The 15538-nt window shown below is 48.2% G+C and overlaps 1 protein-coding gene across 1 annotated transcript in view; it reads right to left on the bottom strand.

The window, feature by feature from the left end:
• Window positions 1-886: 886 nt before the first annotated feature.
• Window positions 887-15538, bottom strand: part of HID1 (HID1 domain containing) — a gene marked incomplete at its 5' end in the record, with an annotated part of 31880 nt that continues 17228 nt past the window's right edge. The window contains 15 exons of the mRNA XM_084298443.1: window positions 887-1122; window positions 1580-1738; window positions 2117-2208; window positions 2609-2689; window positions 5797-5930; window positions 6408-6635; window positions 7810-7974; window positions 8615-8693; window positions 9947-10098; window positions 10730-10820; window positions 11236-11376; window positions 11473-11529; window positions 11932-12154; window positions 12666-12782; window positions 13276-13382. Coding sequence (XP_084154569.1) covers window positions 1059-1122; window positions 1580-1738; window positions 2117-2208; window positions 2609-2689; window positions 5797-5930; window positions 6408-6635; window positions 7810-7974; window positions 8615-8693; window positions 9947-10098; window positions 10730-10820; window positions 11236-11376; window positions 11473-11529; window positions 11932-12154; window positions 12666-12782; window positions 13276-13382 — 1890 coding nt within the window. The 3' untranslated portion in view covers window positions 887-1058. The remainder of the gene's footprint in view (window positions 1123-1579; window positions 1739-2116; window positions 2209-2608; window positions 2690-5796; window positions 5931-6407; window positions 6636-7809; window positions 7975-8614; window positions 8694-9946; window positions 10099-10729; window positions 10821-11235; window positions 11377-11472; window positions 11530-11931; window positions 12155-12665; window positions 12783-13275; window positions 13383-15538) is intronic.

Here is a 15538-nt window from a genome sequence, read left to right as displayed (position 1 = left end):
AGACTTTGCCTTTGCGCTCTCCACTCCCTAGAGACATGGAGATGTTTTTCCTCCTACAGCTTCCAATTTCCTGCCACAGCTTCCCTGAGCGCCTCCCTCGATTCCCTGCCTTAGACAGTGATGTGCAAACGGCCCTTCCACTCCCTGCATTGCACCAATTTGCCAGGCAGAGATGGAAGGATGTGGTTCCTTTTAAACCTACATGACACCGTCCTTTCTGGAGAAGTCTAAAGGAGGCTACCAGTCTCTTCTCCTTGTTCTCACTGAGCCAGTCCATTCCTTCCTGTGTGTATACAAGGACCAAACAGGGCCTTCCAAAGTGATGCACACACTCTGTTGCAACACCTGACCGTGAAGGACAGGCTGCTGGGCCTGGAAGCCCAAGAAAAACTTCTCTTGCCGCACCAAAGCACCAGCTGCTACAAAATTTCCTAAGTGGCTTTCCAGGAAAGAAGTAGAGAGATTCAAAACTGAGACACTAAATTTTCCTTCAGTAAATTCTCCCTTTCATTTGGACGGGAAAGATTTCCCTACCGATACACAACTGAGACACCAGGGAGACACCTGCAGCCAGAAGGGATGCCCCGGAAACATTATGGAGCCACATGAAAGTAACTGCCGTTTCCAAACCCCATCTCCTGCAGGAATAGCAGCCTCTCCCTTGCACCCAATTTACAGCTCGTCTTTTTCAATTAAATGCTGACTCTGACCAGGGCAAGGACAAGGTCAGACTGGTTTCCAAACCAAATCCAGGAGCAAAAGAGTAATAGAAGAGCTAAGAACGGTCTGATTTCTAGTGCAACCACAACAATGGACAATCCCTTAGACATCTTTCACTCAAGGTTCATAGTGAAGGGTGAGGGGGAGAGAAGTGAGCTGGGGGGAGGGATGTCCAAGCAGGTCCCAATTAAAGCTTTAAATGACAGGGAGGTAAATGGAGTGATTGTCCTTTTGGTCTCTCAGCTGGATGTGAAATGTAGGAATAGCTGTGACGAAGCAGCACACAGCAAAGTCCTTAGAGATCCAGTGTATTTCTCTTCGTAGAGGTAAGTGCTCTCTTAGACACGCTGAATTTCAAACAGCTTCACATCCGTGTCATACCAGATCGGGGGATCCACATTCCTGGGAGAGAAAGACAAGATCGACTTTATTCTCTGTGACTAGGTACATGGAATTCAAATCTCATAGCCAGGATTACAGGAGCTGGCTAAACATAATGCCTCCAGCTTGCAAAAAAGGACAACAATGGTTGCGAGATAACGGCCCTTAAAGGGCTGACAGCATCTACAACATCCCACCAAGCCAGAGCTTTGCATGAAATCTCTGTACCATCCCTTCTAAGCAGCAGCAGGGAATAGAAAAGCTACAAGATCCCTAACAAGCAGTACTCCCAGACCAACTCCCTTCACATTTCCCACTCCAAGTTTCAGACCAGCTGATTCACCCTTGTCTTTTCCAAGGCAAAAGTATCTTTGTATCCCTTAAATGAGACACAATTTCAAGCTGGCCAAGTGCATCTACTCTCTTTACAGACCAACAAAATGTTTGGAAAAGATCAAGTTGCATCTAGATGGTTTACCTCAAATAAATAACACCCCACATATAGGTGCGGAACCACATGGCAGTGCCCGAGTTAGCCTGATACTTGCGAATGAGGATGGGGTGAGGGACAGGCAGCAGCCCCACCAGCGTGCCATGCTGCAAGAACTTAAGGATCTCCGATTCATCTGTGAGACCCCTACAAAGAGACAGAACAGGAACGTAAGTGCCACGTCCCACAGACATCTCCAGAACCGCTGCAACATGAAGTATCGCTGTAAAGGAGCCACAGTCACCCACTCCCTGTGTGTACTATCAAGGACAAACACTCTCTCTACTGAAAAAAAAAAAATAATTGGGAACGGATCAGACGAACAAGAAGCCTGACAAGCCAGATAACATCTCCTCTGCTGAGGCTGTAAGGCTTTCAATTATACTTCACAAGAAAATAGATATGAGTAAATCAGATTTGCTGACCTGATTTCCCCTACAGGCCCTCCAAACCTCACAGAGCTCTTTACACCCTGCACAGCCCTTTTTGTCTTTGTCAGTTTCTCTCTCAAAACAAAGCACCTACTTGTCAATGCAGATCTTCTCCACCTGAGGGACCAGCACCTGTAGGAGCCGCATGATTGTCTGCAGGGGAAGCTTTGACTTCCAAGACATCACCTGTGAGTAAGAAAGCCCACAGGGAAGTCAATGCACCGTATTAGCAGTTTCTCTACAGTTATCTCCACTATCACTACAACAAATGATGTTTACAAAAATCCCAAGGGTGATGGCTGAGCTGAGTGCACGACAACAATACAATCGATCCCGGAGCAGTAAAACCCTGAGCCACTCAATGAAAATAGTAGGGCATTGGTTTGAAACAAGTAAAACAAAATATTTCTTCTCAGCTGATAATAAACTTCTGGTGCTTTGAACGTAAGTCAAAACTCATTCCCTGAGGAAATCCTCTCCTCTGGGGAAGTCTCGTGAAAGGGGAAAGGGGAGGGAGAGCATCAGGAAAAAGCATTTCTGCCACAACTTTTTTCCTCATTTATTTCCCCTGTCCAGATTCCCTTACCCAGTCAGGAGTTGGGGTCCACTGTCCACTGGAGGATGCACTAGAGAGACGCCTTCGGTCCCGTCGGGGATGTGACACTTCCTATAAATAAATTAAAACTTGTTTTATTTTGCTTTAAATAATTATATTAAAAATAAAAATCACATATTAGAGCAAGAAATACAATTCTCTGTCTGCTAATTTCTCCCCAGCTTTTCCAGATCTGGGCATGACAGTTCAGCCTGTCCCTAGAACAGCCCAAACCCAGCAGCCCTTCATTCGCCAAAACCATTTGCTTCAACCCAGCGAGTGGCAATATTTGATGGGGTTAAGGTGCGGGACCATGGCAAGGTTACAGATCCAGTCACCATTCCTGACACTCTGCTGGAACAATCCACAGTGGGTGAATTAAATGGTACAGGTGAAAGGCAGCTCAGGCATGGCTCTTTCTTCCAGTACAGAGATTAAGCAGATAAAGGCCAAAGCTTTTCAGACCTAATATAACACAATGAGGATCTCTGGGCTTTTCGGTGCCCATCCTGATACATCTCAAAGAACATTTTTCCAGGGGTGAGCTCTTGGAACTCCTAACCAGCCCCTCTTAAGGGGCAATACACTCATGCCCCAAACAGGAACGCTGTCATTAGTGACTTCCGAAAAGCTCTGGCCAGAAGATCAAGACCCAGAAATCTTTTATTCTTCTTTTCCTCTCCGTCACTCTGCAGACATCACTAACACCCTGACTTCTAAGGTCAGCCTAGGAAACCTCCCAGTATTCATGGGTGGGATGGAAGGAAAACCCTTTAAGATCACTATCAAGACAAATGTGGGGAGGCTTTTTCCTTCTGCAACGCACCCTGACCATTCATTACTGCAGTCTAAACTGACTTCTCTGTGAAACAAAAAGGAACAGTACTTCCTTCCACTGCCATTTTGCACCTCTACATTTAACGTCAAAGGGACGTCACTGCACAGACTCGTTCACACGTCACCTTCGCAGCCAGAAGCAGCAGGTTTGGGGCAGAGCTCTGCTGCAATCCTCTGGAAGCTAACTGTGCCTTACCAGCCCTTCTGTGACGGGGGAACAGCTCAAACCAGCTGCTGGACACAGATCTAGTGACCCATGATTCCGCTTCACAGGCTGCCAGAGGAAGAAAACCATTCTAAAAGTTCTCAGCAAAGATCTCGCTGAATGACAACATAATTAATTGTGTGCTTAAAGACTTCTTGCTGACCGTGACTACACCTGGCACCAGGGAAGGCCAAGGAGGGTAAGCAAGACTGATCCTACGCTATTCAGGATCCCTGTTCATTCCAGTTTCCTCCAAGCCTAAGCAGCAATATTCTTTGGCAATGCTGGCAGTTACAGCCTTACATTTCGGCTTCATTGCCTTGTCCCCATCAAGTTTCTAAAAATAGAACTCATAAAAAACAAAACCCCTTTGATCTCGTTCAGATGACCTTACCCTCTCTTCCTCTTCCCTCCTCTGTCTCCCACAGCCCTCGCCCCCTTTCAGCTGTCATCCGAGGGCTGGCAGCCAGCTGACATATTTAGGAGATGTGAGATGGAATTACACTGAAATGTGAGGGGCGTTAAACGTTTCACGAGACACTTTTGAAATGTTTATGGCTGATAAGGGAAGAACATTGCAACACATAAATCACTCGTAAGGGTGGGGGATCCTAACATTTATCCCTTGTCTCTTAGTTTATCTTAACTCAGCAGGCCGGAATCAGGATGGAGCCCAGAAGGAAGACAATGTTCAGACAGCCTGAAACACCACAACCCCTGGAGACTGGTGCGTGCGACCTGAAGCACAATGCAGTTGCAGTGATGATTATCCCCATAGCAAATCCCACACCCAGTGCTTTACTGCCCTTCACCTCCTGTCTGCCTTCTGGCCCCATGCCAAATGTTCAGCCATGCAAGCAGCACTGCTGCAGCCAGGTAGAGCTGGCTAATGGGCAATGTCTGTCCAAGACTAAACACCCCACGTGCACACACACACAAGCAGAAGCAACAGAGAGGTTCAGAGTGGAAGGGTAAAATAGAAGAGTCTCCAGCCTGCTCTGCTAGATTGAGATGTCCTTTCAAATATCCCCTACTTGTACCTCGATTCTGCAGCACTGTCACAGCCAAAAGCATGTCAAGAGGAAAACAAACCTAAAGATTCTTGTAACACCTCCACGAGCCATAGAAGCCCACGATAAAATACATCGCCTCACCTCAACTCGTTACCTCCTGCACAGTTGGCTTTACACCTGGTGAGAGCTGGTCAAGAATTAAGCCATTCCACAGAAAATTAAGAGAGGAAAAAGTGGGAAAGAGTAATGCCTTTCACCCTGGGGCAGCCACGCACCCTTGTGTGGATGGATGCAGCATTCTCACTGCAAGCAAATGGCTCAGGGGACAGTAAATGCTTACGCAGAACACAAGGCAGCACTAGGTGCATAAACGTGGCCTTGCTGAAGAAGCACAGAATGCGCAGGGCAGCCTTCCTAGGATGCTTCCTACAGGGCAGCCTGGAGGGTTTTGAAAGCAGACTGGAAAGGTCACTATCTGAGGAGTTAATGGTGAGCATCAGAAGACTCCTGCTCCGCTGAAATTGGAAAGCAGCCATTTTATAGCTCTTGATGGGGAAAGTCAGTAGATGCCAGAAGGCTGACACCACCAGCACAGCCTAAAAGAGCAGTGCAGCCCTGACTCACAAACCGCAAAGCCTCTGTCTCATCTGCGTGGCTGAACAACTGCCACTCTGAAGGCAGCGTCCCAAGCAAGCCCTCACAGGAACACACTTTTCACAACAGCAGCAAGCCAGAGGATGCTGCTAGAGCTCTGCATTCCAGAAAGGACAGAGACAGAAGAGGAGCAGCAATCAGAACCTGAGCTGAAAGCCTCTGAATCAGGAATGCATCCCTTGGCATTTACACACTTACTGCTCCATCAGGAGCTTCAAGTTAGAGAAAGCTCCTCTAGTGTCCTAGCTCGTGTGGCATTAGCACGAACACGGAACAACCAAGGTGATGCAACAGTACTTGTGAATAATGGTGTTTTGCAGCACAGCTCATGTAATAACACTATGCATATTGCTTCTAATGCGATGCCTTTCTTCAGAGGGCCAACTAAACCTCTTTATCTGAAGTCCCACATTTTAGTTCGTTTCACAACAAGCTCTATATCTTTCCTACACACTGATGCCTGTCCTTACCCCACTCCAGGGCTCCCCATCACTCACAGCTGAGGGCAGGTTACCCTCTGGTGGAGGTTGTGAAGACTCAGGCTCCAGTGAACGCATGGTCCCATCCTCTGATACCTGCGACTTCTCTGTGAGCTTGTCAATTCCTGTGTTCAAAACACAAAAAGCACAGAAGCAGTGAATTAGCTATGCTTAAAAACAGGGTGTTCTTCTCTGCCTTACCAGGCACAGACACTAAGCATCTGCTGACATCTGAAACGCTCTCCTTTCAACAGGAGCTGCGAGATCTAGCTTTGATCTCATCACCTTAAAGGAGTTCATTTGTCTCTGGAAAATGCTCCTTCTTGCAACACAGACACAGAGTTCACATGGATGTAGTTAAACTGAGTCAAGAAGTCAAGACTGAGACAAAAGGTCATGTAGACACTAGGTCTGAGACTGCACTTTACTTTGACCTGCTAACAGCTTGGGCAAACTGATCTAAAGCTGAGACTGCAAGGCAGTAAGTCATTCACAGACGTAAACTCTTAATCTCTCCCACGCCCAGTGAAAGGGTGAGTCCACGCTGTACCTCACAGTGAAAACAAACCACTCTCCTGTTACAAAGATAAACTAAAGCTGACCTGGAGTAGCCACCAAACTTGTCTTCAGTGTCCCCGGTTCAGCAGGGGCAGCAGGACGCGACCCCTCCATGGAGGCTCCATCCTGGGAGTTGGTGCGAGAAATGGGCTCGGGAGTTTTCTTCTTGCGCTGCAAACCTTTCTGGATGGACTGCGAGTCCGTGGGTAAGTTGGCCAGCTGGTGAAACACGTTCCGCTTGCGGATAACGGCGTAAACCAAATTTGAGTTCCCTGGGAATCACAGCAACAAAATGAGTAGAGAAGGAAGCCTCTGCCAATGCAGTCTAGCTCGCTGGAAACTTGAAGCATGATTGTGGAGTCCCTGCAGGCTCAGAGAACCCATGTCCCCACCTGTTACAAGCAATGGCACAAGGAAGAAAGAGCAGAGTTCTGTACTCTTTTATCCACCACGATGCAGTAAGGAAAATCAGTGAAATCCTTCCCAGGAGGGAAGGTTGACAAGAATTGGCTTAGAGAGTGACATTCAAACAAGTGAGAAATAATAGGACGCTTTAAGCCATGTATTACCACCTGTTTTGGAAGAGAAGTTTGTTAGTCAAGATTCAACATTTCTCCATCTTCAACAAAAAGCACGCAAAGCGAGCCAGGGGCATTCCACTTGAGGAGAAACAGGCTTACAGTAGGAAAGCCAAAAGACCAGAATTCCCATCATCTCTAAGGTAGCAGGAAACAGAACGAAACTGTCATCTAACGTAAAATATAAATCACACCCACAAAGGCTGCTGTAGGATCTGTCATCCACCACTTGCTAGTTTTCCATTAGGTAAGCAGAATGACCACTCCTGACTTGTGGTTTTAAAGCAAAACATTAAATTTTTGAGCAAGAAGAATTAAGAGCTCCCAGCAGGCTAAGGGACCTCACTCTCATTTCCTAGAGGTAAGCTATTGTCATGCTTTTAGGAGGGAAACAGTAAGGGATTTCCTGGAGAGATAGCAAGTGCTAGAACTTTGTTTGAATGGGGCTTTTTGGTCATCAGCTCAACTGCTCTGTCAGAGCAGAACTGAAAGGCACTTTTAAACGCTAAAGGAGATGGAAATTGTTTTGTTCCATCACTTACTTTGTGAGCAACGTGGGCAGTTTTACAGCAGCATTCAGCCAGCTACAACTTAAGCCTTAACCACTCCCTTTCCCTTCTTCCCCTCTATCCGTCTCAACTTCTGGTCTGCAGGGGGCTGAGGTTATGCTGATAAATAGCAGCCCTTCATTGTGCCCTAATCCAGCCCATCTGGATCAGTACCCAACACTGACTACTGCTAACCCAGTTTCTCCAAGCTAGACGAGCCTCCATGTAGATGGCTTCTACACTTCTTCCCTCCCATCACGTGAATTTGGACTTTCTCTAAACTAGCACAAACCCAATAAATTCAGCAGGTGGTTTCTTACCATCAAATTGGTACTGAATTATGTTGTTGAAGACTTCCAGCAAGAAGAAAACGAGGTGGTGGTTCTGGACAGCAGAGAACAAGAACCAGGTGGTGGAGAAAGCCTCCAGCAGATGCAATAACTTGTTAGCAGCCACCATGGAGAGAGACTTCAGGTACGGAGACACTATAAAACACAAACAATGAAAACTGGAGATAGAACAAAGGAGCCACATAAATACACCACTAATAATGTCACTTCCACCATCTCCTCACCCTGCACTTCTGGGAAAGCCTCATGGAATAGTTGAGCCCAGCAGGGCTCTGCAGAAATCTTTCTAAAAAGAAGAGAAGCTAAATATAGACATGGCCTTGCAGAAGCAGGTGTTTCTGCTTTCAGAGCGTCTTGTGTGGTTTTACATTATTAACACCGGATCTCCTGAAAAGCGTGCACAGCTGGAGCCACCTGGACACCCGCTAAGCCCAAGGGACAGCGCCACCGTGGGGAGGTGGCACTCCCTGCTGGAGAGGACTAGCACTGCTGCCACCCTCAGCAGGCGGTCTGGAAAATGCCCTTCTCCACCCCAGAGGGGATCCAGGAACCCTGCTGTCACTCCCTCTGTCTTATCTGACTAAGCCCAGGCCATAAACCTGCAGACAGGTCAGCTCTGCAGCAAGCATCTCTAGCACAAATAGAAAGGGTCAATTCCCAGCAGCAGTCACTGACACCGGTAGATGTTAACAGGCACAGGTAGGAGGAACGCAGGGAGAGGCAGCGAGAGCAGCTGCCCCCTCTGCGGGTGGTTGTTTCCCACAGCAGGGCTTACCGTTCACAACGATGGTGAGCAGGCAGTCAAAGAGAGGCTGCAGACGCTGATGCCCGCTGGTTATGATCTTGTGAAAGACCTACGGCAAGGAAAGGGTTCTTGAGCAAGGTAGCACCTTACTGAAAGCACCCTCTCAACCAAAACCAGTGCCACCCCCACACTAATCGCTACCTGACACCATTCCTTCCTAGGCAGGGCCCTGCATACTCCACAATTACACAGGTGGGGAAGGCTGCTCTCACTGCAGACCTGTGCTCCAGGAGCGCAAGCTTTCATTTACAAGGAATCCTTTGGGGATGTGATTATGGCTCTGCAAACAGAAACTGACCGTGAGCTGCTCCAAAATGCACAGCCAGCCCGAGACAAAAATAAGCAACCAGGAAGTAAGAACTGTCTTCACCTCCAACGGAGTTTTGTCTCCGAACCCTAATGACAGCTGCTTGAAATGCCGAGGAGCTAATGATCTCACATTTGATTTTAGCACAAACTTCCAACTCAAATGTTTGTCCTACATTTCTTAACTACACCCTCAGACGTGGACATTTTCAAACGCCCCACAACCAGTTCAGACGTTTTCAGTCTTGACCTTCCCACCTCCAGCAGGCATGCTTGTAGGGCATGCAGCATAATGAAATTACGTAGATAATCTGTAATAAAAGTATTGAAATATATAGCAACAAAACACACAGCATCGAGAACAGTTTTGGTGAGCAGACTTCTTTGTACTCCCTCTAACTGGAATCTCCTTTTGGAGGTTTCATCAGACGCTGCTGAGAAATCCTTCCCTGACAGATGAGCACTAACATGCCACGAGAGTACTACAAAAGGCTGGCACTGCAAAACGTACGGCTGTTTGTAGGCTATCGTGGCCTTCATCACTACAGGCTGAGGGATGAATGGAATCTTGCAGCAACCTAAACCTGTGGGGTTGAGCTTCGTAATACCGCTGTCGCCCTTCCAACAAACAACTCTGGTTACTTGGGACAGAGCCAGCAACACAGTCAGATCTGCCTCTAAGCCTGTTAGAGATCATGCACCCGCCCCATTTTGCCAGGCCCTGAGTCCTTTAGACACTAGTCCAGCTCCATCCCAGATTCTTCTTCTTTAGGATCATCTGCACGATGCATGCCCCCTGCCAGACACATCGCCTCAGGTTAACAGAGGGAAAAGATCCCACCAGTTCTTGGATACATCCCACAGATTTTTAGCTATTCAGTGGACTGACAGTCTAAGAAAGATCAGTAAATTGTTCTGCTTCCTCCTTCAGTAATTTGAGGAGGTATCAACCAGGAGTTAGGAGAGACAGAAGAGGACTGCTGGAGCTATACTGACTATGATGAGCAGATCCGCGTGAGTCCCTGTGAAGACAGGGATGTCCATAGGCACTCGTACAGAATACGGCTTGTTCAGTCGAACCCCAAAGTTACGCTCCCCACTGAGAAGCAGGAGGATAAAGACCCCGATGTGCATCAAGCCCACTCGTGCTGCAGAGGAAGACAATAATAAAAAACACAGAACATCACAATGAGACCAAAGGACTGCTGAAAACGGGAGGGCAGCAAAGACAGAGGAGAAACACAATGGGACTAAAAGAGAAACCACAGAGACCAGAGTACACCGACAAGGGACATCCCGCAGAGTTCCTTCCATTGTGAGTACCAGTGTCTGCCTCAAGCCCCAGTGGGGCCACTACAACACTAGGTCTCAGGTAGATTATGCTTCTCTTTATGTTCTTTATGTAAATCCATCACCCTAGGAGGAAAGATCTGACTTCTTTCCACTATCCAGCAATGGGGTAATACCCAATTTATACCCAAGGCAAGAACAAATTGCTCACTTCTCCCTCTTCATGGAATCAAGGGGACAGCTTTTGGCATAATGACTCAAAATGAGTTATCACATGCTAAGAATCTCCCTTCCCTGTGCTGTGGTATAAAACATGGCCTTCTGGTCCATTACAAATATCAAGACCCAGCTAACTGAAATTCATGCCTGCAGAAGGCTAGGGACATACACTCAAGCTGCTATTACATCTCAGTGGTAAGGAAGAAGCATCTTAAAAACACTCAGCTGCTAAGCACAGACCATCCCAAGTACTGAAAATAACCAACTTACACTGGTCTGCTCTGGCGTCGTTGAGAAAATACAAGATCGGGACAAGGATGTCCAGAACATCACTGCTCTTCAGCACAAAGAAGAGGAATTTCTGGAAGGAGAGATTTCAGATAATCATAAAGATATTTGTTTTTCTGTTTTGTTTTTTTTTTTTCACCATCCACAAGACTCAGCCTGGGTAGCCTCAAGCTAACTGGTCTCTCAAGAATATCAGAAAGACTGGTATATGCATTGGCACTTTATTCCCAGCATTATTTGTAGTTATTTTAATACCTGCTCCTGTACTTGCCTCAAGCACTGACCTCTAGGAGGTGAAGCCCCTCTCACAGGCTCTCCCTGGGGCCAGAGCAGTCCCAGCCCACCCAGCTGGGAGCAGCACTGCTGGCAGGAGCAGCACAGTCACAGCTCACAGCCCTTCACCAGAGCTCTGTCCAGCCTGAGCCACACCAGGTTCTGGGCAGCAGGCAAACAGGAGGGGCAAAGCCCAACAACAAGCAGATCCGCACCTTGTTGAAGTCACAGAGTTTCCAGAATAGGACGAGGAGTTCCTGATGGAATTGGATCTTCTTGGCAGAGTTTGGCAGGTAGGTCTGGACCAGCGGGTTTGATAACAAGCGGGCCACTCCTTTCAGGATGAACTGGAAATCCTGCTGACAGATCAGGAGAGAGACTGTGGTGGGTTCAGTGCTAGCGCGATCAACAAGAAAACAGGCAAGAAGTAGCTCAGGACAGGAGCACGTTACCTCCTCTCGGTGTATCCTTGAGAGGTAATTCACGAACAGATTGTCTGGTCCTGGAGGCTGTGTTCAAAGACAATGAGTGAAATGCTTACTGGCAACAGGATTTACTCAAGAAGTCAAGTGTAACCACTGGCTCTGGGCGCTAATCTCTCTCATTTCAGCTTTCCTCTGTGAATGATCCAGTGTTAAATACGACAAGACAGAGCACCACGGGGATCAGCAAAGTCAGGAGCTTCTCACTTACATGCTCCTGATCCAAGTCACTGACCAAAACCTGGTGGTTTGGTTATCTATGGCTGCTTAGTGTCCTACAGGAAAGGAAAAAGAGCTGGGCCAGAGACAGCAGACTGCAAAGGAGCATTGCTGTGCCCTACAGGTCAGCCCTACCTACAGGGCAAGCTGGCATAAGAGGACCACAGGGCGTTCAGGAGACCAGCAAATACAGATCCCAGTCTCACTCACATCCACATCATCCATGGCCGTGCCAGTGGTCGTGCCATCCACGGTGGGACTTGAACTGGTGGAGCTGTCATAGTCCAAAGTGACAATCAGCACCTGGGCGGCCTCCTCCACCAGGGGCTCGCGGTAGTCGGAGAAAAGCAGGTGGTTGTAAGGGATCCCGTAACCCACCGGGTCGTAGGCACAGACGACGTTCAGGAGCGAGGTGAAGAGGGGGAGCGCGTGCCTGGGCAGGAGAAAACATTCTCAGAAGGCAGAAGCAGGAAGCAAATGGTGCTGCCTGGGGAGAGACAAGCACCTCTCCCCGAGATTTGGGGATCATGACAAAACACCAGCATCTTCTCTAACCCACCTAACTCTGTGACAGTGGCCCATGACTGAGCAGCCCAGAGACAAGAGCTGACACTCCACCTCCCAGCTGGTCTCGTGGACTACAGCTGAGAAGGAAGGGGAGGTCAAAAAGACCTTCCAGAGTGTGGCCTCTCAGAGGAATCCTGTCCAGACACCAGAAGGACTTAATCGTCCTGCTCCAGTGGGCAGCTGTCACCTGAGGAGCCCAAAATCCCAGAGGAGATGTCACTAGAGGGCAGCAGTCACCTGCCACCACCAGCCACTCACCACCCACACCAGGGAACAGGATCTGCGGCAGGGATCTACAGCACTCCCCATTACCAACATGCTCCCTGGGAAAAACGTGAAGGCATTTCTCCCTCTCGCACGCAGCCTCGCACCCTCACCTGTTCTCTGTAGAGCAGAAGAACTGCACCCAGGGGTTGGTGTTGCTGCTGTCTGAAGAGGGAGGCAGATACATGGCCTCTGAGAAACAGGTCAGCAGCAGTTTAAGCAGCTCTGTCCTGAAAGAAGGGAAGAAGAGGCCAAATCCTGGAGCCGTTCAGGAGCAGGGACTGGGTACAAAAGGCACAAATGCTTACCACAACAACACGTAAGAAAAGCTCGGTCCCATCTAGAAAGTCCTTCCCACAGAAAGCTGAGCCCATTTAATTTCATAAGCAACATTTCATTCAAAAGCACTGGCACAAAGCTCAGCAGAACTTTTTTGGGGGAAGAAAAAAAAACAAAAAACACATGATACAGAGCTCCTCAGCCATTTCAAAGCAGTGTTTTGCCAGTTCCTGTTGCAGACACTCCAACTCCCATATCCCGTTACAAAAAGCTCTTCAAACGGACAGCTGGATTTCTTCTTTGCTGACAGACATGTTGGCTCAGAAAGGGACAAAGGCCCTGGGAAAGTCACAGCCATCCCAAGAGGCAAGCAGAGCCCATTGCCCTCAGACTCCCCCTCCTGCGCCCAGCTTCAATCCATTCTCCCTTTGCAGACTCCCTTACCTATTCAAGTCATGGATGTAGTTAGGCTGTGGAGAGTGAGCAAAGCCCACTCCTGCCTCCCAGATGTACTCACAGCTGTCAATGGAGTGGATATCTTCTGCTGTGTCCTGTGGAGAGAGACAGGAGGTCAGAGCACAAGCTCTTACAAGAGTTGACAGTGCTCCTGGAATCCAAGGCAGCTCAGCTCCGACCTTTAACAGCAGCAAAGAAACCAGCTGAGAGGCACCCAGACACTCAGGCTGCACGTACCAGCCCCATCCGGGCAGCATCCCTGAGAGAGAACCTCTCATCTGCAGCAGGCACTGGGTCTCATGCAGAACGAGGCCCTTCCTCCAGCATGCCAAGGCGCAGTGCTCGCCACCTCCACTGGGAAGGGTCACCCATCACCAAAGGATCCTGGATATGCCACGTTCGCACATGGGATGCATCACCACCTCCTCTCCTTGCCTCTGCACCTCACGAAACACAGCCCAGGTCAGGCTTTTTCCTTTTCTCTCTCTCCAGAGAGCACCACATGGGGGTCTAATTCCTGCTCAACACCTCCACCTTATCTCAGAGCCCATCGTACTGATTTTACACACATAACGGTGACCTGCAATGGCTGTGCATCAAAAGGCAAGAGAAGCAGCAAATTACCCCTAATTTGTACTAAAAGCACATACTGCTGTGACTTGCTTTTCAGAGGGCAAAGCAAGAAGGTGACTCTCCCAGTCAGAGCCCTCCCACCCCCTTGACAGCTCCTGGCATGATTCCCGAACTCCTGCTTTGCAACCCGAGGAGATGAACCATAGCAGCCTGCCCTCCTCCTTTGTCGCAGTCGGCTGAGTCAGGGTTGAAGCAGCTTTGCTGAGACAAGAAGGCACTGAGCACCACATGCTGACCCTCCCGAAACGACGGGGAGCAAGGGCCCAGATGAATATACTCACGTCAAGCACTCTTGGCACGCTTTGGCTGTCTCTTTTATTGAGTTTAATTAAGCAAATTCTATTTTTTCACCTCCCTGCTATCGGGGAAAGCACATCAGAGGAATGTCTTTAATTGCTCTGGGTTCCCACTGTGTAACTTCCTTCCCTCCCTCCTGTAATGGCACTGATCTCAGGACAGCAGGGCTTGAGGACAACCAAGCTGCACTCAGCACCTCAACCACGACTCCCACAAAACCAGCATGTCAGCAGCAGTTACTGCAGACACAGAGGCAACTGCAGCTTCCTCCGCAGTCCAGCTTCTTCCTGCCTTCCTACTCACTTCATGCAGACAGGACAGAGCTCACCTGCTGCCAGGTTTCTCATCCAGCTACTCAGAACAACTCTTTCTGAGACTGGAGTGTCTCAGATCTCCCTTCACAATCAAATCTTTAACATCTGCCACACATAAGCTTCATGGAAAGAAATTCAACTGCATCCACACACCTGTTTGTACCACGTGTGACTAAGCAGGAACACTCGGAGACAGCACATCACTAGCCATCACTACAGTGGTTGCCCAGGTCTAAAAAAGCAGATTACTTGTGCCTTCAGAGAACTCAGCCTTTGCAGGTAAGTGATAAACACACAGATGCAGGCACTGTGCATGACAGAGGGATCCCCAGTTTCCAGCCATAATGCCAACGCTGACTTCAATAGGAAAGCAAACTGTAAAAAGACCATGGGTCTCTGCCAGGTCTCCTTTGTCAATTCCCTCCCACCACTCTGCCTCTTTATTCAGTTCTCCTTCAGCAACTACCAGCCACAACCTGTACCTCTGGGGCCACATGCTGTTCTGCCAGGAGCACGAGGAGGTTGTACTCACCTCTCTCCTCTTAACCCGCAGTCAGACCCAAGAGCACAGGTCAAACAAAATCCAGAGAGGGAAGACAGCTAGGCAATGACTGCAGAGGCAGCTAACAGCAAGTAACATAAAGCATTCGTGATCCCATTGTCTAATTAGATCTATTTAACTTTTTTAAGAAGCTTCATTAAATAAACTGTTTCTACCACTCAGAAATTTTGAGCAAACTAGATAGTATTCAGTTCTGTTGGGGAATTTTGCATTCATCAAATACACATTACTTGATCATGGTGTGTTTTCATTATTATTTTTTAAGTTTACTTCAGTGCAATACCAAAAAGGAGGACTGCCCACATTTGGTTATAGACTATACCTACAATAAATACCAGAAAGCTTTGGGTTGGTGAGATGGGAAAAGTAGAAGAATAAGTCCTTAGCACATCTGGTAGGAAACCTGATAGTTTCAGAGGGAACTCCTCTGAAATAAAGACAATCA

The sequence above is a fragment of the Netta rufina genome (assembly GCF_964035555.1).
Source record: "Netta rufina genome assembly, chromosome: 19".
Lineage (NCBI taxonomy): Eukaryota > Metazoa > Chordata > Aves > Anseriformes > Anatidae > Netta > Netta rufina.
The sequence above is the reverse complement of the archived record's forward strand: the minus strand, read 5'-3'. Positions and strand labels throughout refer to the sequence as shown.